Source organism: Ananas comosus, linkage group 25 (assembly GCF_001540865.1).
Source record: "Ananas comosus cultivar F153 linkage group 25, ASM154086v1, whole genome shotgun sequence".
In the NCBI taxonomy this organism is placed as follows: domain Eukaryota; kingdom Viridiplantae; phylum Streptophyta; class Magnoliopsida; order Poales; family Bromeliaceae; genus Ananas; species Ananas comosus.
In genome coordinates, this window is record NC_033645.1 from 2,971,067 (window position 1) to 2,995,143 (window position 24,077).

Consider the following 24,077-nt stretch of genomic DNA (forward strand, 5'->3'; position numbering starts at 1 on the left):
TCATGTCCTAGATGCATGGCTACTATATTAATCACCATCTTGTATATATGTGACAAAAGCCGTGTACTCGTTTTTTATTTGAGTAATAGGAGCGCCATTTGAACGAAGAGATCTAACTTGTGTTGTATTACATTTTTTTAAAAAATTTTCTTATTGTCACTTTTAGTGATAAAGGTAATAATCTATATATGTGGATCTAAATAGATGGGCAATGATTGATAAACAATATCCCTCGTCATCAATTGAGATGGTATCCAAGTAAGGATGGTGAAAGCTTAACAACTAAATCCTAGTGCCATGCAAGTCAACTATCGATCTTTATGGGTTTTAAAAAATTAGTCCTATGTGGAAAAAGAAAACAAAAGTTGGTGATGATCACAAAGTAAAAAAATAAGAGTGCGCATTGTTAAGTAAAAACTAATCAACTAGTCAAGCAAAAGATCTTAAAACTTAGGTATATGAATACTGTTAGATTGATGCATGTGTCCTGCAATATATAGTTTGATTGTACTCCGTCGAAATTAAGTGTTCCCAAACTCTGCATATAATCAAGAGTATTATTCGACTAATCATGGGAAACTAAGCTACAAAATGTCTAATTCATATGTAAGCTGTGTGGTACTTGATATACAGCGAACGACCTATACATAACATAGTTTATTAGGATTTTAACAAAAAAGTTGTTGGTTAATGCTTATTTTACAGTTTAATCATCCATTTTCCCTTCTCATATTCGCAGATGATAGAGACGTAACACTAGCTAGGTTGTATAGCTTATTTTTAACGGCTAGTTAAGATAGTAAGTTAATCAAAATATGTAACAAATTCGGAACTAATAATTGCATCAAATTACAAACAGTATACCTACCACAGGTTACTAAAAACTTAATGATTAGTATTCGAGATTTCAAGTTTAAATTTTAATTACTTTATATTATTATAGCTGAGTTGATTTCTAATAAAAAATAAAAAAAAATGAATAGCTTGTTGTCTTTCTTTCTAATAAAAAAACAAAACAATTGTGTCAAATTATAGTGTAATTCTCACTATAAGTACAAAATTATGTCATAATGTTGGGAACTCGCGTGGATCACAGCTCAATAGAGAATCACTTGACAGAGTTGTACATACACACATTTCATTTGAATAATTAAATACTACTGTGTTCATATTCAGGAAACAGTGTACGTATATTATTTAAATTAGTGGGTGGCATGGACTTAGTAAACCTAGCAAGGGTCAAGGCCATGCATGGCAACATACATATACAAATAGGTTAATTCACATCATATAAAATAAAAGTAAAATAAAGGGTGTACATCTAAGGTGAGTTGTATTGACGGGACAGTAATCTTTAAATGCTGCAATATTTATATGCATGATTCTATAGCAGAATCTTTTATTAATTAAACAAGGACCTTTACACCAATTTAAGTAGTACTAATGATCTGATAACAAATAATTAAAAACAGTTCACATATCCTTGCGGAAATGGTGGTATCGTCACCATCTTTGACTCTATGAGCAATAACTACTGGAGAAAACTCTCGTTTTTAGTTTCCTCTCTTAATAAAGAAGATTTGCACAACCACTTTTACACACACACACACACACACACACACAGAGATTGGTGTTTTGAAGGAAAAGGTTCATAAAGAGTCTTAATACTTTTTCTTTTATATATGGAAATGCATATTAATCAATGGACAAGCTAGCATCAAGAGAAGAGATATGAGTAGAGGAGGTAATGGATTGATGAAACTTTAACAGATTCTAAATGATAGATATGAGAAATTAAAGTTGAATAATTCATTAGGAAATAAATTAACAGCTACTATGTGATGCAACTAGGCCGCAAAAGTACAAAAAGTAAATCCAAAAAAGTCAAGAAATAATAAGAAAAGAAATAGATCCCAAGATTACCTACAAAACTCAGCCCATGTACAATTCCATCAAATTATTACAAGTACATGCTGAAGTTTGTTACCCTTAATACAAAATGTTACATTTTTCTTTTCTATCCAAACGCCTACTAAGTAATTACAAGTGCAGTACGACCCTTCTTTCTACACCGAGTGACCATCAACCTAGCTATTCCACAATTCTCGAACTCTCTAGATCTATAGTTGTTCCGATAATCATTCATTGACAATACACACAATAACAATTGTTTACAGTATATGCAGGTAGCGAATAAATGGTCAATGGTCTACTGACTGCCACTGCATAGCACACAGAGTTTATCAACCAACCGTCATCTCTTCTATAAGTTATCAACAATGAAGATCTTTTTTTGAAAAGCTAACATTATAAAATTTTTTAGTTTTTATGATATTTTCAGCCTTTGTGTTTTGTCAATGATCTACTGACTGTCACTGCATAGCACACAAAGTTTATCAACCAACCTTCCTCTCTTCCATAGGCTATCAACAGTAAAAATCCTTTTCTGAAAAACTAGCATTACAAAATTTTTTACTTTTTATAGTATATATTTTCAGCCTCCGTATTCACCCCGCAATAAGAATGTCATATGCACGCTCGACAGAGAATATTTGGTTCGCATTCTAGTGCCATTTGACAACATCTATCCTATCGGCTGTTTTGAAGGTGCATGGAAAGCAATTCCTTGAGCTCCAAAACTCTAAAAAACCCTAGGATTGCTTGATTCAGAAATAATCTTAATAATAATAATTGGAATCAACTTAGCATAATAGTTAAGGACAACACGCAATGATGGATACATAATTTAGTTGCTTTACATGGCCAATGATACTTAATTAACAACATAGACAAATATTTTACTCGCAAAAACAGGACTGATGACTTGTTTAAAGACAAAATGGGAGCATCAATCATTTCAAATAATGGAGACTTAATTAATAATGTATCTTGCATTGTTTATTTCTTGCCTAAGGGAAGGGCTTGATCTAAGAAACTAATAAATCTATATATTTTTCTTTACGGATTTTACGGAAAAAGCCTCGACCATTTAAAATTACGATCGAGTCGAGTAGAAATGCCATGTACAAGTGCTTCTCGATCGAGAAGAGGACGATGACGACGGTGCCGACGCGAAAATTGCAAAGCATTTCTTCTCCTACATTTCGGGAAAAAAATTGTTTTATTATATATTCAACCATTAGTTTAGTGTTTAAATAATCGAAATTTCTAAACGGAATAGAGGGCCGAAATGATTTTCGTTCTCTTAAATGGAAGCTTCATCTTCAAATTTAAGCCTCAAAATGAAAATTCGGAAAACTCTTAATTTTTTTTAAAAGAACTTTTTAAAAATTAAAAAAAAAACTTCTAGCAAAGAGCAATATTAAACAAAAACAAGGCCATAACAATCTCTTTACAAGAAAAAAGTTTAGAATACATCAATATATTGCTGAGGTAACGTTCTCAATTAATAAAATTGTTCTTTTTGATTCATCCGTCCGATCATGATTAATAAAAAAATATTTTAATTATATGTTTCTCTTTAAAAAATATATATATAATTACATTAAAACTTCCTCTCTCACAGGAGTAACTCGAGAGGCCTCGCAATATTTAGATCAAAGATCGAGGAGATGGACGGTTGAGATGAGCAGAGGTATATACGGAGTACGTACGTCCTGGTCTCACCAAAAATATATGCGGCGCCAGAAGGTACGTAGGACAAAGCATTGCATGCACCTGGTGTATCCTACACAGCATGCACCACATGTAATATTCAAAGATCAATAACTTAAAATTAAAATTTAATGCCCTAAAATTACAGAATTTGGAAATATAGTATTAAGACATCAAATAGTCATAATAATCAACGATGGAAAGAATAATGTTTGATTTGTATTAAATGCCGCATTCGATGATTTATTTATTTATTTTTTTTTTTTTTACATACGCATTTTCAAATGACAAAGAAAACACGTAATGAATTAGATTTTACTTTTGAGTTTCATCCTATAATAAATTTTAGCAAAAAATTTAAATATTATTCCTGTGATTTTGCATTTTCTTATTTTACTATCCAGTGGTTAGTATCTTTCTCTTTTTATTATTTTCTCCACTAATTTTTTTTTTGTTAAATTGGCAACAAAGTTAAATTTAAAATGTACTAAAATGAATATTCGATAAATCTAGATGGATATCTGATGTTTTTTATATATAATAATTTAACAAAAAGTTAACGGAAGAGCCGACGAAAAGAGAAGAACAAAACCACGGAGTACTAAATTGATACATTTGAAATCACAAGATACTAAAAAATGAGAAACCATATAGTGGTATTTGAGGTTCATTCTAAATTTCAGTAATTGCGGTGTATGATCTGTACATGTACACCCGGTGCATGCAGAGAAATCCCGTGTCGGAGTGTGGCCGCGTCGGTGTCAGTGAGATTTGAGGTCGGTGAATGCGAGATCGCATACGGTTAAAAGGGCAGGTAGCGTCACCTCTTGCGTGTTCCTCGGGAGTCGCCAACGTTGCGCCGAGATCCGTGCACTTCGGATCGACCACTCCGGATCATCCGCCGATCTAGCGCTCGCGCGGCGCAAGCCGATTGTTCCCTGGACCTGGTCCACTACGTTAAATCCCCCTCTTTAAACAGAGGTCAACTTTTGGTAATAAAATTTTTCGAAATTATAAAATTTTCTTTCGTAGGTTACGTATCACATCAAACAGTTTACATTTCAATTTATTTATTTAAAAATATGATGTGATCAGCTGACTCTTGGGTGACGTGGTGGACGTGCACCTGCGAATGGTTTGTCCCGAGGTAAAGGTTGGGCCGAGCGCCTCGTGATTCGTGCACCTGTCGCGACATTTTCATACCGCGAGGAGTCCGGTACCGTCCGTTTGTAAGGTGAGGCGAGTACAGAGTACGGAGAGGCTTTTTAAAAATTAGGCCCATGGGCTTCTGACTCTCTCGGCCCTATTAATGTTGCTGAAGCTCAGTAATGAGCATTCATTAGCATCTGACCCAGCAGCTCACTCGGCCCAGCCCAGCATCAACTATCACCCTGAATCGATCTTAACTACATATATATATATATATATATATATATATATAAATAGCAGAAGAAAAAAACATAATAACAAGATGTTTACTTTGAGAAAAGACAACTAAATTACTTCAACTTTTTTTGGTAGAGAACAGTGTTTAGGAACAGCAAGAAGTTGCTTAAAACCCTGTCTCAATGAAACTAGCTAAGTGGTAGGGAACTTCAAGTTTTACAGAGCCATTGCACCATCTGAGACAACCGTGTATTCTTTTGATCTCTTCTTAGCTTCTTCAATTTCCTGCATGTTCCTGCACATAAGAACACTAGATCAACAAATAATTACAGGCTGAATAGAAAAAAGTGGCAATGGAGGTCAGAAAAGAAAAGTGTCGTAAATATGACTCAAAACATCACAAAATAGATCACCAATAACAGAGCTGACAAAGATTGGGCTGCTAAAAGAACATGAGGACAAACAAATCCTTCCTATTTGTCAGTGGAACATTATCAGTACCTTTGGCCCATACTTAGTTTCAACTAATCTCTACCTATTTCACACCTGGTAATTCCAGCGCATCTCTACACACCTCTGTTGAAGAAAACTCAACAGGATCTCAGCGGCTGAGCTGTCTGATGAAAATATGCAGACATCTTACATCCAGTTAATGCAAAATTTGCTCATTAGATAACTGGGCGCAGTATGTGAATTCATGCGCGCGATAGTAGAATTAAGTCGTCAATGCAATCGTAAAAATGGTCAATGTTCGACAAATAGAAATAACAAGGATACATATATCCCCATAACATCGACAGTTGTAAAACCCAGCAGAGAGAATGGCAAAATATATAGCTGCATAAGAAAACTGCTTTTCTGGGCTGATAAGGGGCCAGTACAGTCCATCTAAATAAGGTATCGATAGCTTATCTTTGCTCAAATGCACTCTCTATGAACAAAATCACTTAAACAAAGGTTCATGACCATGGCCTCTTCTAAGAAGAATGGTAACGCATACACAATACAAAATATATATATATATATATATATATATATATATATATATATATATATATATATATATACATACACATGGTCAGCAAAGTATTTCAACTATCTTAGGCCAACTGTGTAAAACATGAAACCACCTTTTGTCAGCCAAGACAAAAGTTTGCTATCGCTTGGTCATCCTGTGGAATTCTTAGAAGTTCAATTCTCAACCAAGGCCCAAGATTTATACTCGGTCGAAAGATGTAGGCTTACTTTCTCAATTTTCCCACAAGAACAACAAGATATGCTATGTTCAAAGTTGCACGTTTTAAGGTGATACAACAAGTGCAGAAATACATTTGAAAGTGCAGAGTGTAGTACCACTTACTCAAATCGAGCTAACTTTTGATAAAAGTCAAGGTCTTCCGACAACAAGCAACATGGTGCACTATCTATACAAAAAAAAAAAAAAAAAAAAAAAAAAGGCTGCCCTGTAACATAGGAGACAAGTAATAGCTGAACCGGGCCTGAGCATTTATGATAAAACAGAGGAAGGATGAAGATCAAAATAGATATAGTGATAGTAATTCTGCAACTTGAAGAAGCACGGTTCACCATATAGGTTTAGCGTGCATTTCGTGAGCCCTATCATGGGTAATGACTTAAATTCTAAAGTTCAATGAGGAATAAGCCATAAGAGCATAGCAGTTGTCACATTCTAAGACTGCTCGAATAAGGCCATGGTAAAGAATTTCGTAAAGGTGATAATTGCCATAAAACCTCAACCGAGAACCAACCCAGTATGCAACTACTTCAGGTACCGGGCTCAAGCTTATAAAATTTAATTCTCTTTTTTCTTATACTTTTCATTTAGATTTTAAACTCAGGCAAAGTATAATTAAACTATCATACAGGCAACTGATGTCCAATTCTCCATATTGAACCATAAATTTGAGAAGGAAATTGAAGGTAGCATGAAAGAATCAAGACCAGGAAGTGTACATGAAGCACCTATTCCAGTAATGGATAGCTATAGTTCCTTTTTTTTTTTTTGAGAAATGGATAGCTTGCTACCGCTTCATTCATCTGGAAGATGAACAAAGCTACAAAGTGAGGCAACCAGGCCTCATCGAAGCGAGTACCAATCTCATAAAAGCCCCGCAAACCTCATTCACAGTTTGTTTCACTCCAGATCATGCAAAATTAAAGAAAAACAATCCAATTAAATGCTAAACTATAAATCATTCCAGCCAAACGAAAGCAAATATTACTATCCAAGTCAATCCTCAGCGTGCAGCAAAAATCACATCAAGGGAGGAGCACAAATTTACCTTAATCCTCTAATCGTCCTCGCCGCTTTCGTCGCTGAAGTAGCTAACTCGCTTCTCCTTCTTCGTCTTCTTCCCCAACCCCTGATCATCCCCAAACTCCTCCCTCCCCCTCGCCCTCTCATCCGCTCCCCTCGTGTCCACCACCGACGCCCAATTGTCGTCCTCGAAGCCCTCCTCCCCCTCCCCGCCCTCCGACGACGCCCCATCCTCTCCTCCTTCGCCTTCGCCGCCGCCGCCGCCGCCGCGCCCGTGAGACCCCCTCCGCCCCCGCTTGGGCGCGGGGCGCTCCCTGGCGCCGAGCTGGTTGCGGGGGCACTCGTAGGAGAGGTGGCCCCCCTCGCCGCACTCGTAGCAGCGGGACTTGTCGCGGTAGACGCGGCGGCGGATGAACTCGGCGGCGCGGCCGTTGTCGGAGGCGATGGAGGCGGAGAGGGTGCGGCCGTTGAGGACCTTGCCGTGCATGGCGGCGGCGGCTGCGGCGGCGTCGCGGCGGGAGACGAAGAGGACGAAGGCGACCCCGCGGCTGCGGCGCGAGGCGCGGTCCTTGAGGACGGTGACGCGGGCGACCTTGCCGAAGGTGGAGAAGATGGTGTGGAGGTCGGAGTTGGTGAGACTGTAGTCGAGGTTCGACACGTACACCGTCGACTTCGACGGGGCGAGCCCCCCCGATCCCCCCTTCGATCTCGACTTTATCGATTGAGTGGCCCGGAGCATTAGCCCAAGCGTGAACAAGTAGGCCGGGCCTGGGTCGAGCCAGACTGGATTGGGCCCATGGGCCNGGTCGGGTAGCGGTAGACGAAGTCGTCTTCTTCCTCGTCATCGTCGTCGTCGATTCCCCTTCCCCGGTGAGCCATTGTGTCCCTTCGCTCTCTCCGCCCTTCGTTGTCGACTTTATCGATTGAGTGGCCCGGAGCATTAGCCCAAGCGTGAACAAGTAGGCCGGGCCTGGGTCGAGCCAGACTGGATTGGGCCCATGGGCCAGATGAATCCAGGTCTATAATCTACTGTAAATACAGGCCCGACCCACCCTCACTCAAATTCCCTACTCTGTCCATTGTCTTCTTCCATCCGCCTCGAAGCAGGGTTCATTGTCCGAAGCGGAACCCTAAATCAAATGGACGATGATAGGTGATCTCTTCTTCCTAACCCTTTTTTTTTTTTTTTTTTTTTTTTTTTTTTTTTTTTTTTTTTTTCTTCTGTTCGGATTTTCGATTTGAAATTGTAAGGCTAGTTCGTCACATGAGGAGAGATGGGGATCTCGTTTCTCTTTTTCTTTTTTTTTTTATAGTAAAATTTTGTTGGTGAATGTAATGTGCACTTAATACATGCTAACAGGAAAAGCCCAAAGAATAAATCACCAGATCCTGAAATTTAATTTCCGCTTCAATTTTGAATTTAGTGTTTATGTTTGGTAATTTGACGTATATATAGTTTAGAAGGATAAAATTCTTATATCTTCTGACTTTGGTGATTTTATTTTACTGTAATAGGATCTTCAATTATAGTGCTATAGTTTTGTGTTTCTTTCAGATTGAATTCTCCTAGCTCATCTGCTGTTACACTTGAGGTTTTAGGCCACCGACTACACATAGCTCAGGTAAAATGTGTTGACCAATTTTTCAGATTTAGCTGCAACTTTTTAAGTTGTGTAGAAGTTTCTGCGAACCATTTTATTGATAAATCCTTCCTAGAGATTCTTATTTCCTATTTCATTGAGTTATTAGTCTCCTTATGTTGTGTTATACTGACAGGATCCGAACTCCAAGCATCTCGGCACTACTGTTTGGGATGCGTCAATGGTATTTGTGAAATATCTGGTGAGAACTTAAAATACGTTATTGGTTCTTTTCATGTGGTATTTCTTTATACTCAAAGTAACAACAGTATGGTGGCCATCATACTAACAGAGAATCAATGTGAGATAAGAAAGAGAGAGTATGACTCCTATTAAGAGTATAAAGTACAGCAGAGGTGTTGTTATATAGACAGTTTTAGCATATGAGATGAGGTGAGACGAAACTGAAGATATTTAAATTTATGGTGCATACCGCTCTAATAAGATAATGCAATGCTCCCAGTTGAAAATTGTCTCTTAAATCATTGAAATCTGCTGACCTGCTACTCTTAAAGCCTTTCTGGTAATGATGTTTTTATGCAGCCCTTGGTACTAGTAGTAGCTACTCTTTAGGCATTGGGTCATATTTGTGCAAGTTTTCATGGTTTATCTTTTCTATGTTATGAAATTCAGCGGTTACCCTCTTAGATATTCTTTCCCTCTTTCATCCATTATTTGTATGAAATGTTTGAGGTTCAGATGAAGTATTGGACCTTAGTTTTGCTCTTTCTATATGTTGAAATCTTATTATCATCATGATGTTGTAGCTATATCTTATGTAATTTATCCTTCTTATCTATCTTGATAATAGGAAAAGAATTGCAGAAAAGGGAGGTTTAGCCCATCTAAATTGAAAGGAAAACGTGTGATTGAATTAGGGGCAGGTTGTGGTTTAGCTGGGCTTGGTAAGTTTCTTGCACCAGAATCAAAATATTACCAAGTATGAGAAATAGCTGAATTTGTCTACATCTTTATGTTTTTTTAACTTCAGAAAGTAATATCTTTTTGCTACTTGCTCTTTAGGAATGGCCCTACTAGGATGTGATGTAATTACGACAGACCAAGTTGAGGTTCTGCCGTTGCTTATGAGAAATGTGGAGCGTAATACTTCTTGGATTTTGCAGGCAAATTCAGATTCAGGTTCCCCCCCTTCTTTCTTAGATTATTCTCATGTAGGATAAATGCCAATTGCTCCTCTTTGGAATAAAATGGACTAAAATCATGAGACAAAAAAGAAAGTTTGGTTCTTCTTCCAAAATTACCAAATGAGTGCATTTTAGTATTCAGCAAATCTAGATATGATTCTGTTACTTGTTTATGTTTGAGTGAATTTCAAAAGGTGCAATCATGGCCTAAGCTTTTAGCACCACATTCACTAAAGCCACGTGTGCAGCAAATCTAACTCATTTTCTGATATTCTGATGATCCGAATCCCTCAATTTCTGATGATTCTCTTCATAATAGTGGTTGACTTTTCTTATGTAGCCAATCATTTTATGCAGCTCCTTTTGGCTCAATTTCGGTTGCGGAGCTGGACTGGGGAAATAAAGAGCACATTAAATCTGTTGGACCTCCATTTGATTACATTATTGGCACTGATGTTGTAAGTTCTCTGATTCTATATTTTTCATTTATTCGTAATACTTTTCTTATGTTGAAAATCAGACACCTTGACTTCATTTAGAGTAAAATATTGGTAGTCAATTTTAATGCTATTAGCTTCAGAAACAACCAGCTAAGCATTATACCCTTCAATGTAAAATTTCGATTTCATCCTTTCGGGTCTAACATAACTAAGATAGTACTCATGACGTTTTTTGGTTGAAGGTTTATTCAGAGCATTTACTGGAACCACTAATGCAGACAATTTTGGCATTATCGGGACCTAGAACATCAATACTGGTATTTGCAAATTTAAACCTTTTACCTTTTTGTTGCAAGGATTCAAATGGTCTGATGACATAACTATACTGACCATCTCGTAACCAGTTAGGTTATGAGATCCGTTCCACCACAGTCCATGAACAAATGATGCAGATGTGGAAGAATAATTTTATAGTGAAGAGCATCCCGAAATCAAAGGTGTTACATCAAGCTTTATACTTTTACCTGATGCTTTCAAGAATTCCTATAAATTGGCATATCAGTGGCTCAGTGCTGACCGTATTGCTTATATGCACATTATTCTTAAATTTAGATTGATAGATCAAGTTAAATCTCTCATGTTATTGTTAGATTTGCTTGGACTATGTTTGATCTTCTCAAATTCCTGATGACTATTTATCCACAAATTTTGATGCGCCACCACCCATTTAAAATGCACGTACTCTATGGCCTATTTATGGCTTCTTTCAGCTCATTTCCTGAAATTCTTTTCTGGTGTCAAACAAAGCTAATAGTGCAAAATCCAACAAGGTTGCATCCCAACATTCAATATTCCTGTTGTGAGATATCTTGAGTTTGAACTGCTCAGTGGTTGGATCATGAGTAGATCACGAACCCATTTGAATTGAAAAATGAAAAAAATAATAATAATAAAAGAAACCGGACAGAATGGTGTTTTTTTTCCCCCAAAAGTACTCTGTTTTTCTCAAATATTCTTGCTTGTGCCAAAGCATGAATTGTCTTTGGTATTTGGTTAGGTTATTACAAACCAAATTCAATATCGCCAAGTAATTAGCAAGCTGAACGAAAATCATTTCCAGGCAGTAATATATAGGTGGTCCACAGCACATGTTGATTTTCCTTCTGTTTTCAATTTCTCTTTCCCTTTGTGTTGTAGATGGATAACAAGTATCAACACCCAAGTATACAATTATTCATGATGGAACCGAAAGCTCAACAGAAATGTGGAGACGATACATGTACTCCAAGCGAGGTATCAGAGTGCGGCCGCGGAAGCGACGAGGGCAATGAGAGTGGCGAGGCAGAAAGCGAGAAGGAAGGTACTGCTGCGAACCCAATAGTCAATGGAAAGCCTGTGGGATCGGAAAAGAGAGAGCTCGACGATTGGGAAATTAGAAGATACGGCGCTATGGTTGCAAGGCTTATGCAAGATATTAAGATCACATGAAATCGTCGGCTATTTTCTTTGTGTGGCAAATTTTAAACAAACTGAGGGTAATTAATCTGTTGTCAGCCTTGCAATTATCTATGGATTTGTTTCCCAATTGAAGAAAGTGGATTAATAGCTCAAAGCTGCTTGTTGTAATTTCTCAAGAGACTATCATTTGGATTATGCCAATTTCTCCCTTGGTTTTGTTTAGATTGAGATGCTGATCAAACTTTCGAAAGAACAGTGTAATGCTGATCATGCCTGATTAATTTGGTAGCATCATTTCTTAGCAACTCGATGAAATTTAAGATACAAAAAAGAAATAACCCTTGTTATTTCGACGTACATCTTTGTACCGCTTTTTATAAAAAAAAAAAATTCGTGCAGTTGGTTTTAATGAGTTCCCAGTTTAATTCAGAAAAGAATTAAAATTAAAATAAATCAAAAATTGAAAGAAAGTAATTTTAAAAAAAAAATAGTTTGAATCTCAGGTTCTCATTCTTGTGGGCGAGGTCCAGCCCAGCCCAACACCAAACCAATCTCACCCGAATCAAATGGGCCGGCCGGCCCATTTTTGCATCCAGCCCACAATACCAGCCACGTTCAGTTTCAATTTTGAAAGCAGGCTCGGACTTAGGTTCGGAGTAACGTTACCTCTTCCGAACCTCGCTCCCCCCACCATTTCCCTTTTCGGTTCGATTTCTCTCCTTCTCTCTCTCTCTCTCCCTTGTAGTTTTGGGGACGCATCAAAATCCCCAATTCCCTCGCTTACCACCACCACCTCTGCGAAAGCCTCTTCCGAATCGAGAGAAGGGATCCTTGTTCGGATCATCGTTCTTGGTCCTCCATGGAACGAGGCCCTCTTCTTCCCCACGAGATCGACGAAAATGGAGGCGACGCAGGTAGATCTGACCCAAATTTTGCCTTGCCAAGTTTGTGCTTCGAGTGTTTCCGGGGTTAGGGTGAAGGTTTCTTTTCCTATTGTTTGAATCGTAATGCTAGATTTTGATCGATTGGGTTAGGAAATTTGCGTCGGAAGGCGATAGTGGCGGCAGGGGCGATTACGAGGAAGAGGCTATCGGACATTACGAACACGGGGAGGAGGCTCGAAAGTGTCGGCGAGGACGATGACAAAGAAAACCCTAAGATCGCGCCTTGCGCCGGCGCAAAGGACTACGTTGAGCTGATGAAGGTTCTTACCCTAATTTTCAAATTAAAGTTTCGTTCTTATTTTGTTCACCATTCCCTTTGCCTATAAGTAATTTGGTTTCGGTTGCAGGAAAATACCGCTCTCATGAAGCTTCTCGCGGAACGAAAGTATGTGAAAAATCTGAAAGATTAACTCATTCATTCCATTTTGCGCAAAGTGTGTGTGGTGTGTGTTGATTCTGATTATGAGTTTATTCCGATACAATTGGTTGCGGCGGATGATGATTATTAACTGTTGCAACAGTAAGATTATAGAAGCAAGCAATGTTGAGCTGCGGAAGCTTCGGTTCGCGTTCCAGAAAGCGAAACAACAGAATTGGCAGCTCGCGCAAGCTAACACTCAGATGTTAATGGTCCGTTCAATTATCCTCCTAGCTCCTTTTTCTTTTTTCCTTTTTCCATTAGTTAAAGTTTTGATTCTGAATCACTTTATCTGATCTTGTAATGCAGGAACTCAACTTAGGGAAAGATAGAGTAAGTTCCTCTGTACCTTCACAGCTGGATTGTTTGTTGTGATAAATGTACTTGTATTTCCCTAACCTTTCAACTCAAAGTAGTAGTCTTTTGTAGTCTTTGATCTTACCTGATTTTTATAGTGTCGCCTTTCGCGTTGTTTGTGTCTAAAACCCCAAGATCCACTAGGAGACGTACACTCGACATGATGTATTGTAATGAGGTATCCCTTCATTTGTAACAATGGACTTGAAGGGCCAGCTACCTAGCCACTTTTTATAGTTAAAAGCTCTTATGATATAAGGAATTATCCCTTTCTTTTAATGGATAATTCAATTTGGAGTCAAACAGGATTTAAGGGTCGTTTAAATATGATAAAGGCAACATTGATGCGCTCCTCCTAATCGACGTTAGGTCCCTGGAAAATAACCTAAGCATGACATTGCAATGATTAGGAAAGATCAGAGATTAAAATCTTTAAGAGAGAACGTTCATCGACCAAATCTTAGTGCGTCAAATGTTCATCATCTAGCTTTTCATAGGAAGTTCTTGCAAAGAGGGTTATCATTGTTATCTTGCCTATCCCTTTATTTAGTACCTTTCGGATTCTTTTGAATCATAAACATTCTGTAGTTCGGTAATTTTTTGGTCATTCGATATGCAGCTCAAAACATTGCAACATGAACTGGCGTGCACGACAGCAGTCCTTAGATTGAAGACTCTAGAACTCGAGGTACAACAATATGTGGTGCAGTTAAATTCTCTCTCTCTGTCTCTGTCTCTCTCTCCCTGAGGCATAAACATACTGAACGTCTTTGGTAACCTTAGGAGAAGAACAAGGTGAACAGGCAACCGTCTGAGAGCGTCTGCTTTGAGGTTTCGGCAAAACTGGCACATTTGGTTGTAGTTACACTAAACTACCCAATTTTCATTATCTTCTGATACATATATACATATGTTTTTCCTTATACTGACATTAAGGAGGAGCGACAGAAAGATTCTGATGTTGCAGCAGGCGCATCTCATCTAGACGGTAGCAAGTACTTCAATCCAGATAGGAATTGCATTGGAGAAACTCAATGTATTTTCCTAGATCCTTGACTTCATTGTTTATCATACAGACATACACAGGTCTGCTGCTTGTATACTTTTTTTCGGTTTTCATTCTTTCTTTTTCGACTCCCTGTTTTCAAACAGCTTCATTACCTATGGCCATAACCCATCAAGAAGAAGCACGAGAAGAAAAAAAAGATAGAAGGTAAGTAATATGCGCGTATCGGGTGAAGTGCTGTGCACATTCTTTTCCATTTAGTATTGCAAAGTCCATAAATTCACCTGAGAGTTTGTATTGAAACAGGAAGTCTTTGAGAAGGAGGTCCTGCAGTTTGAAATCTGAGTCATGTGAATCTATGGAGGACTCCTTTAAGATGGAGGATTCCATAATTCCAGATTGCTCAATAATTGGCGAGCCCTTAAATGAAGGAAGAAGGTATATGAATTTTGAGATATTAACATATCTACCTATACATCCTAATCCTCAGAAAATAAAAAAAGGTTTCTTAACATTTGTTCTTAGAAAAGTGCACTTTACGGTGGCATATATGAAACTTCAAATTCACACAGGTGCACATTTTGATAGATAATTTTCAGCGTTATATATGTAAAACACCATCTTCACTCTTCTGTATTTGGAAAGGAAATACATCCAAGCTTGATAAATTTTTTACATGAACAGAAAGTCTTTAAGAAGCAGATCGAGTAAATTGAAATCCGAATCACACGAGTCGATGGAGGACTCGTTCAAGATAGAGGACACCGAGGTTTCGTCTTGCTCTCTTTTCGTGGAGCCTCTGCGAAAAGATAATCATACTCAGCTGGACTCTGCAACTCCCTCCTGTTCAAATACAATCATTGAGCAAGGAAAGAGTGAAGATCAAAAGGACGCGAATGAGTCCTCAAAATTACTTGAAGGGGCCCGGAGATCTTTATCTGGAAGGCCCTTGCGCAGGGCCGCCGAGAAGGTCAGCTCTTACAAGGAAATGTCTCTGAAAAAGAAAATGCGGCGAGTTGTGTAAGAGGGCTCAACCTACTACTGCTTGTAATCTTTCAGCTGTGCGACAACTGTGATCTGGTTGTTTCATGTAGCTTGTAATTTCCACTTGCTTTTCTTTTTTGTACCTTTTCTGTAGACTGGCGTTAAAGCTAACTTTTCGATGCAGCTAAATATTACTAACTGATTTCTCCAGCCAAAGCATTCTGTTGGAATGTCATAGGCATCTGTAATTTGTAAGAGTTCTCTATGTACGGTCAAATTGGGAGTTGTTTTGACACCAATCAGAAGATGTTTGATCAAAATGCCTACAATCTCGCCTTTTCGATATGGGTGAGCCTCATGTCCTTGCAATTCATTAGGCAGGCGAAACATTGTACAAGATGGCATCTCGTAGAGATTCGTATAAGAAGAGATTGGATGGCATGCAGCCATCCTCTCATTTCAATCCAATCTATCATAACCAAGTAATATGTAACGTGACAACCTTGCATTCAACACCCACACCCTTGCGAAATGGTAAAAACCATGAGAAAGACAAGTGCAAAGAACAAGCATTATACAAAATGACAAGTGCCAAGCCTAAATGAACCGTTATTTGCTGCTCTACGAGTTGATAACAAAGGTCCAGAAATATCTGTATGTCATAACAACAGACATGGACATAGATAGTTCATCTAAAAACATTATTTTGGAGGAAATACAGAGCCCACCTCTAAAAGATGTAAACCCATTTACCTCTTACAATGAGCACCTCGCTGCTTACTGCCGACTCTAACAAGGCAAGGAACACACTTGACTCCTGCATCAAAAGAAAACGAAAGAGCATCAGCCAAAGGCCCCAAAAGATCCGATAAACGTCATCAATCCATACGAATATAGGAATGCAGTATCACCGAGATTCGAACTAATGAATAAAAAACTTGCTGAATATTTACAACAACGGTGAGCGGCATATTCAAGACTCAAGAGCTACTGATTTGTTCAAAATTCCAAAAGAACCAGCAAATCAACTGAAGATGCATTTTTTGCATATTTCAACAAAGAAATTAATTCTTTTCTTTTTTCTCTTTTCTAATGTGGCTTGATGAAATTTACTCACATATCGAAACTTCCCCTACAGTGTAAGATCTATGAAAGAAGGAACATCACTTGGTTGCATGACACAATCAACACCATAACTATGTAAATGAAAAACAAAACAAAACCAAAAACCAAAAGGGCAAAAAAAAAAAAAAAAAAAAAAAAAAGAAAAAAAAAAAAAAAAACACCCAGAAATGATTGGAAAATTATCAATGGAATATGGTTATGTGAAATTGTGAGTTTCTGACTAATCCTTTTATCTGCAATCCACCCACTAGGTTGGTTTGCATGCTGAAGCTATTATTTAAGATTCACTAGTAATCAAATCGACCTAAGAAGCTAAGCATCAAAACTAATTACAACAACCCTAGTTTAACATTACACAATCAAATTTCACAATTTTAATCACCTAAAAAAAAAAAAACCACCTCCATCATCCTAACTTATCCAAAATCAAACTGTACCAAGCTAGGTATACTAAAATCGTGCCACTTCCTTACACATCAACAAACTACCACTCCAAAAATCGCCAAGAACAATGGCTAAAACCTCAGAAACGGGTCCACAGCAACAATAATATCAACAGTTTAGGATCCAATCGACGGAACGATCAGCGAGCGATTCCGGGGATCCCAGAAACCCTAGCCCAAGTTAGAAGGGAGGAGAGAGGGGAGGGGTCGTTACCCCTCGAATTCAATCGAGGTCGTCGTCGTGGAAATCGTCGGGGAAGGAGTTGAAGAAGTCGGCGTCGAGGGGGAGGTGGTGCTTGTCGAAGTCGGAGAGGATGTCGACGGGGTCGGCGTCGTCCACCTCCATCCCCACCTGCTCCTCCTCCTCCATCTCCCCCATCCCTCCCTGCCCCTGCACCTGCGACGCCTCCGCCATGAACGAGCTCGGTGGCGGCTGCTTCATCTCTCTCTATCCATCTATCTCCTTATTCCCGGTTCACAGCGGTTCGATTTTAGTGGGCCGTATTCAGGCCCAAAAATTCCTGGGCCGAATCCAGTTAGGTGGATTCGTGGCCCGTTTAGCATTAAAGGCGTTATGCCTTTATTAATTTATTATGCAAAGAGTTGGAAATGCTTCAATGAAATTACCAAAGTTATATATAAGACACGACATAAAGTTACTTGCGAAAATAAACCGGTAATTTTCTCTTGTACATTTTCACTGTAAACTGTAAACAAGTCCTATTCATGGACAGCTCTTTTGAATTTTAACATTCAAATGAGGATAATAAAGCACGAATAATAAATCATTCATTTCTGTCGATGTGGTAGTACAATCAAACCGAAATGAAAGAAAATTTATGCTCAATTATATGTATATATATATATATATATAAAATAAAATTGGAAAAAAAATTTTCTACGTTTCTTTGACCCTTTTTTGCTGTTTATTCAATTTTAATTAATAAATAAATAAATATAGAGTCAAGCTGTTCAATAGTGGCCCAACATTCCAGCGTACGTTCACCGCCACGTGCGCATGAACCCCACGTTTTGTAAGCAACAATCGACGAAAAAAATTATTTTGAAGCAAACGAGACAAAAAGTGGGGGAAGGTGAGCTTACCGGAGGTGATCAGACTCCGAAAGCCGTATCAAAATGTAGCCCGGACCAACAAGTCACTTGACTAGTGAATCATAGCGGCCCAACATTGGCCCAACTCCCGGTTCCAAATGAGCTGTATTAATTGTGGGGCCCAATAGATCGGATGGGCCATATTGCTGAGCACAGCCCAATGAGTCCAGGCGCAATGAGATTGGCCTTCTTACAAGCCCAAACTTGCTCGTTTTGATAACACATTTGACCTTATGTAGGGCCTCGAAGGCAATGAAATAATTATGTACGTGTTTGGTTCACCTATTTCAGACTATAAAATCGGAATTGATTAATTGATTTTGATAGTTATGGTTTATTTTATGGGGATCGAATTTTGATTCTTATTTCACTCTGGGATTAAAATTGGCCAAATTCATTTATAACTCAATCCGATTTTAGATTCCGGATTGACCCATATCAAGGTAAATTTTCATTTTCATTTTTATTACAATAGCGAATGCAATATTTTTGAATGATTCTTTTTTTTATTTTATTTTTCAAATGAATCTATTTTATTTTTTACTTTTATTTCAATCCTGAACCAAACATGCCTAAATGCTAGTATTGAAATTATACCAAACCAGGCACACTGCTGCAGCAAACAGCGCATTGCTTTCATATTCATTTGTCGCGGTTGCAGCTGAAATTGACTGAAATGGCTTAAGCCGCAATGGTACGGCAGTGTTCACAACAGCGATAAAAGGTGCAACCTCACTAGTTATTAGCTCGGCAAAACACATTTAGTGTGTCGGTCCACAAAGTCGCGATTCGTTGCTGGAGCTATATGCAGGTGCATCGGCAAAGGTTGTAGATTCTCTGCAGCTGCATACAAAATTTCCATGTTATTGTAGATCATAAACAGGATCGACTGCGACCGTTCTATTAGTTAGCCATCCGATCACTTTGTTAGACTCCATCTCCGAATGATGGCGGAATTGTTTTATACGCAGAAAAAATCTGAGCACGAATGCGTATCGAATTAGCTCTTATTGGAGACGGCACGCACCATCTTAGGTTTTATGGCACCACTCAGACCCTAGTGGTCCTGCCATAACTGTTGATCTGAAGATGTCGGTCGATCGTAACTATTATACTGAAGACCTTAGATACAGATTTCGAAGAAATGGTGCAAAAAAAAAAAAAAAAACTACGCAACTTTACCATAGAAAATCCGCACCCAATTTTTGGGTGATCGTCAATGAATTTCTTGCGCATTTGATCCCACGGACAATATCCGTTCCTCTAATTCAGTGCAAGTTGTGCCAACAAATGATACAGAACCATTACTGGAAGAAAATAATAATAATAATAATAATAATAACATAAGGAGTTATTTTAAAAAATAGATAAGAATAAATAGTGAATTGAAATTTTTTTTATTGTGTTGAGCCACTTACTCTGTTATTATGTGTATTAATTAATAATAATTAATAACAATAATTTATTGATGATATAATTTTGACCGTGAGCATCCTCTCTCCATGTTCTTGCTGCAGCTGAGTAGATTCTCTGGAGATGAAGCGAGACGTGTCCCGCTACTACGTGGCAGATGAACGGTGGTGATCAGAAAAAGCCTCTTTCTGATTGGTTGATCGCGCAGAACGTTGAACGGTCAAAAAGAATTAATCGGACGGCTGCAGGGGCAACTAATGGAGGAATTCTACACTGTCACACTTGCACCACGTCATCAATAACAAGCCAATCACATTCCTTCTTTTCAAACAAAAGTACAATAAAAATATTTTTTTACAATTATGATGGGACATATATTCTTAAAAGGATTAATTTGATTGGTTTGTTACGCCACGTCACTAATATACCCGTTGCATTCTAGAATTTTTCCAACTAATGGGGGCTTCTTTGACATGACATGTTCCTAATAAAAAAAAGTTAAGAAACTCCCAGCCGTCCGATCAGCATCAAACGGTCAATGATCACATGAGGATTCGCCATACCGTGAAGGGAAGAGGAGACGAAGATGGTCAAAGAAAACACTTTTATGAACGCACAACTTGAAAGAACCACTCAAAAAAAAAAAAGAAAAAAGAGTTGAAGAAGAGAAATTATTGCGTAAACCATGGTCTATAGACCATAATATAAGAAACATAAATTTAAAGGCCTTTAGATCTCCGGTGTCCATACGATCACGAACCACAATAAACTTAAGTCCAATCATGTTCAATGTGCGAATATGAACTATGAATTGGTATAGTGATACTACAACAAGATCACTTTATGCATGATTATTTAGATTTTGATCCAATACACGAGTTGGTGGTGCAAAGCATGTTATGAGTCGCGAAAACAGTAACGTCGCCCCCTGCGTCTAGGGGAGGCAACATAAAGCCCAACTTTTTCATGTGCCTTGCATTAGTGCAGATCTTCTTAAGCATTAATTATATACAGAGGAGACCCTACAAATCCAACTTGAGCTCAGAGAATTAATTGAGCTCTCTCTCACAAACACACACACTCCCTCTATCTTAATTAATTTTATGGAGATCTTAACATGATTTGCACTTTTCTTTTGCACAATAAGCAATTGATATTGGCTATTAATTCATGCAATTAGAAGAATAGATTGCTTTCACGAGGGGCAACTAACATTCCATGCACTGGTTGAAATCATGATTAGAGGAAACAAATATTAGGACAAACTTTTCCTAAGTTATGTTTGTTTTTAGTGCGGATAACATCTCATTCTTTGTGTGATTCAATCGAGTAGTTCTCGAACATAATCGCTTTTCATAGCATTTGTGTAATAAATCATGCTGAAGATATTTGATATATAGCCTTTGGTAAAGAAATACGAAAAAAAAGCTAAAAGTATACGGAGTGCATACCCCTTAATTATTAATTATTTGTTTTGATTCATGCTGGTTAAGTAACTTCCGAGAAATGAAGTACAGGTATCAATTGTTAACTACACTGTTGATGCATTGTATTTTAAAATTTAGCTGATTTCCTATTTTTACTGACAAACACAAACAATTGAAAACAAAAAACAGTTAAGAAGTTATAAAAAAAAAAAAAGAAAAGAAAAGGAAAAGAATATGACTAATCATACCTTTTTAGATGATTCTATATATCTCCAGTCAAAAAGTGTGAACATAGTGATTAGAATATCTCTAATTCTAGCAATTGGAATAACTAGTACCCTGTCAATCCGAGTTGAGAATATCGAGGATAAAATGTGTCAGCTTAAGTAACTTCCTAGAAACTATTCTTCCAGAAATTATCCCAATTTTTTTTTTCTTCTTCTTCAGGCCAAATTGTACTTACGATCCTCAAAGTTTAATTTGTTACAGAAAGTAGCTGCAATAAGATTTTACAATTCAATTTAGTTATTTAAATATTAATGTGTTTTCACTAATGTGATAGTGATTTAGAAACATTGCGATTGATAACATAATAATAATTTAAATTTAATATTACTTTCATATCAGTAACACGTTAATATTTAATCAATTTAATTAGGTTAATTACTATAGTATAAATATTTACGTCGAGAAATACAATAAATAAAAAATTGAGAACCTTTTGACGACATTAAGTGTAATTTAACCTTTTCTTTATTACTGGAATTTCCTCCTTATATTCTTCTCCACCAAATACTAGATTAAAAAAAAAAAAACAAAGGCCAATTTGCATAAAAAATCCACTTATTTTGGGGTTTTGCAAAATCGGGCCACCTTTTTCCTTTTTGCAGATTCGGTCCGCTTTTTCCGCCGCCTGACCAAAATGCCCCTCCTATACAATAGCCTCCCGCGTATTTCTTGACATACGTATACTACCCTGCCGTACGGTCTGGCGCGCATTAAATGACCCGTTCAATCTCAGTCATTTCTCGGAACCCGGACCACTTCCACCCCCGCTATTCGCCGACCCCGCTGTTTCCTGTTTGGCTTTAATTCTTTAATACAATAACTCACGATAAATGAGAAAATATGCACGGCCCGAGCAGGGATAATAGTGCAACGCAAAGTGAAACGAGACCGAAAAAATGGTGCAACTGCCATTATAACAGTGCATCGCTAGGTCGCACCAGTGCAACCTCTCCAAAATCAGTCAAAATTTTACTTTCTCTATTCCTTAATATAATCTCAACTTAGTACTGCAAATGAACGGCTACCCCTCCAAATGAAGCCGAAGCGTCGGCGGCGCAGGACGGTGGCTGCGGGGTTCGAAGGTCGGCGATGTGCGACATAAGAGTCGGCAGGCCAGGAAGCTCGGCGGCGGGGCTGGAAGGTCGCCGGCGCAGGACGCTTTTCGAGAGGCGCGACATAAATGCTAAACGATTGTGCAAACTGTTCTTACGAAAGATCAGCGTTCTTATAACGCATGAATAGGTTAACAGATGAACGCCAATAATAGTGCAAGACAGAGTGAATAACAGAACAATATTTTTAAAAGAGTGCAAAGATGCTTGTAAGAGTGCAATAAGGTATAAATAATAGTGCAATCGATTTAAAAACGAGTGCAACGAAAGTGCAATAAGGTAGTAAACCAGTGCAATATTTTGAAAAGACTCGTACTAAGCTTATAAGGGTTCGTTGGAGAGGTTGATACAAGGTATAATAATAGTGCAACGCCAGGTCGGTGAAATGAAAATTTAATTTAAAGAAGGTTTTAAGTATTGTAACACAGATCAAAAGAGTTTAAGAATCTCTGCTAAAGCGTGTAACAGATGATACCTAGTACGAAATTTTCAAAGATTTGGCGTTAACATGAACAAAATAGTGCAAAAAGGTCGAAATTTATATTATTCTATGATGTAAACAGTGCAACATTTTATGAAAAATATTGTAACTGGTAAATAGTGCAACAAATTCCTAAGCAGTACATTAATTTGTGAACAAGAATTATATTTTCTTCTTTAAATCCGAGTACACGATTTTATACAAGTTTACACAATACAAAAAGGATTTGCCTACAATGAAAAATTCTATTACTTCAACAATAACAAATTGAACATAATAAAAATTATGTTACAGAAATATCTAATCATCGAAGCTTGTCTGCAATTCCACGCGCACATAGCCTAAGATAACATGTATAGGCCAGGGGAGACTTCCGCAGGAGACTGCGAGGAGGAGATTGCAAGTAGAAGACTGCGAGGAGAAGACTGCGAGGAGGAGACTGCGAGGAGGAGACTGCCGAAGGAGACTGCGAGTAGGAGGAGGGTCGTTCGGAAGTGTAGATCCAGCAACGAGGCCTTAAGATTGATTTGCACTATCTGGAGTGCTTTATTTGCCTCAAGCCCTTTGGAGCTCCGCTCTACCATGAAACAGACAGTTCAATCAGCATAACATAAGAATCCATCAATAACAATAAAGATCTGTAAGAATTTAAGAACCTGTATGAGAGGAGGGCCAATGGGCTCGTGGCAAATAACGCAGTCCAGATAGCACGAATCAATCTTAACGCCTCATTGCTGGATGGTACCCTTCGGAGCGAGCCGCCTACTCCACGAACTCTGCTTCGGCTCCCTTCGCAGCGAGCCGCCTACTCCGCGAACTCTGCTTCAGCCATCTACCGTCGTTGCTTAACGTCATGAATGAACTGTAGCCTAGTAACTATTGGTCAAGGATGCGAAGGCGAGGAACGGCGTTCCCGGCAGGAGGAAGAGCCGCGGCAGTGTAGGAGGAGGCTCCATCTCGTACTTCGGCGCTGCGTTTCCTCTTGCAGGGAACGCCGTTGTGTT

General features: G+C 38.2%; 3 protein-coding genes and 2 long non-coding RNA genes across 7 annotated transcripts; 2 read left to right on the forward strand and 3 right to left on the reverse strand.

The window, feature by feature from the left end:
* LOC109703553 (U11/U12 small nuclear ribonucleoprotein 31 kDa protein-like) lies at positions 5,090-8,217 on the reverse strand. Its single transcript, XM_020224204.1, has 3 exons — positions 8,048-8,217; positions 7,305-7,991; positions 5,090-5,296 (listed from the first exon to the last, which is right to left on the reverse strand). Exons 1-2 carry the CDS (start codon positions 8,156-8,158, stop codon positions 7,314-7,316), a joined length of 789 nt encoding a protein of 262 aa, XP_020079793.1. The 5' UTR covers positions 8,159-8,217; the 3' UTR covers positions 5,090-5,296; positions 7,305-7,313.
* On the forward strand, positions 8,328-12,212 carry LOC109703552 (protein N-lysine methyltransferase METTL21A). 2 transcript variants are annotated; one of them, XM_020224202.1, is made up of 9 exons: positions 8,328-8,432; positions 8,835-8,901; positions 9,056-9,121; positions 9,731-9,824; positions 9,943-10,059; positions 10,422-10,522; positions 10,747-10,821; positions 10,909-11,001; positions 11,702-12,212. In XM_020224202.1, the coding sequence occupies exons 1-9, from the start codon at positions 8,419-8,421 to the stop codon at positions 11,990-11,992; spliced, it is 918 nt and encodes a 305-aa protein (XP_020079791.1). In that variant the 5' UTR covers positions 8,328-8,418; the 3' UTR covers positions 11,993-12,212. The 2 variants fall into 2 exon arrangements, with proteins under 2 accessions (XP_020079791.1, XP_020079792.1); XM_020224203.1 differs by having other exon boundaries at positions 8,354-8,432; positions 8,818-8,901.
* On the forward strand, positions 12,643-15,881 carry LOC109703545 (shugoshin-1-like). 2 transcript variants are annotated; one of them, XM_020224196.1, is made up of 11 exons: positions 12,643-12,876; positions 12,997-13,166; positions 13,254-13,291; positions 13,428-13,536; positions 13,634-13,657; positions 14,301-14,369; positions 14,465-14,536; positions 14,630-14,717; positions 14,834-14,894; positions 14,994-15,125; positions 15,372-15,881. In XM_020224196.1, exons 1-11 carry the CDS (start codon positions 12,822-12,824, stop codon positions 15,709-15,711), a joined length of 1,158 nt encoding a protein of 385 aa, XP_020079785.1. In that variant the 5' UTR covers positions 12,643-12,821; the 3' UTR covers positions 15,712-15,881. The 2 variants fall into 2 exon arrangements, with proteins under 2 accessions (XP_020079785.1, XP_020079786.1); XM_020224197.1 differs by having other exon boundaries at positions 12,644-12,876; positions 14,465-14,512; positions 14,618-14,717.
* Positions 15,267-17,690, reverse strand: LOC109703547. The gene is made up of 3 exons (XR_002213981.1): positions 17,454-17,690; positions 15,602-16,488; positions 15,267-15,530 (listed from the first exon to the last, which is right to left on the reverse strand). It is a non-coding gene; the product is annotated as an uncharacterized LOC109703547 (long non-coding RNA).
* On the reverse strand, positions 23,218-24,067 carry LOC109728990. Its single transcript, XR_002221174.1, has 2 exons — positions 23,730-24,067; positions 23,218-23,650 (listed from the first exon to the last, which is right to left on the reverse strand). It is a non-coding gene; the product is annotated as an uncharacterized LOC109728990 (long non-coding RNA).

What these genes read in the sequence shown, in the direction of transcription:
- LOC109703552 (XM_020224202.1), top strand. An exon ending in TGGTATTTGTGAAATATCTG is followed by an intron (nt 9,122 to 9,730) that starts GTGAGAACTTAA and finishes TCTTGATAATAG; the next exon opens with GAAAAGAATTGCAGAAAAGG. An exon ending in TTGTGGTTTAGCTGGGCTTG is followed by an intron (nt 9,825 to 9,942) that starts GTAAGTTTCTTG and finishes CTTGCTCTTTAG; the next exon opens with GAATGGCCCTACTAGGATGT.
- LOC109703545 (XM_020224196.1), top strand. Translation starts at nt 12,822, where the DNA reads ATGGAACGAGGCCCTCTTCTTCCCCACGAGATCGACGAAAATGGAGGC. An exon ending in CGAAAATGGAGGCGACGCAG is followed by an intron (nt 12,877 to 12,996) that starts GTAGATCTGACC and finishes CGATTGGGTTAG; the next exon opens with GAAATTTGCGTCGGAAGGCG. An exon ending in AAGCTTCTCGCGGAACGAAA is followed by an intron (nt 13,292 to 13,427) that starts GTATGTGAAAAA and finishes CTGTTGCAACAG; the next exon opens with TAAGATTATAGAAGCAAGCA.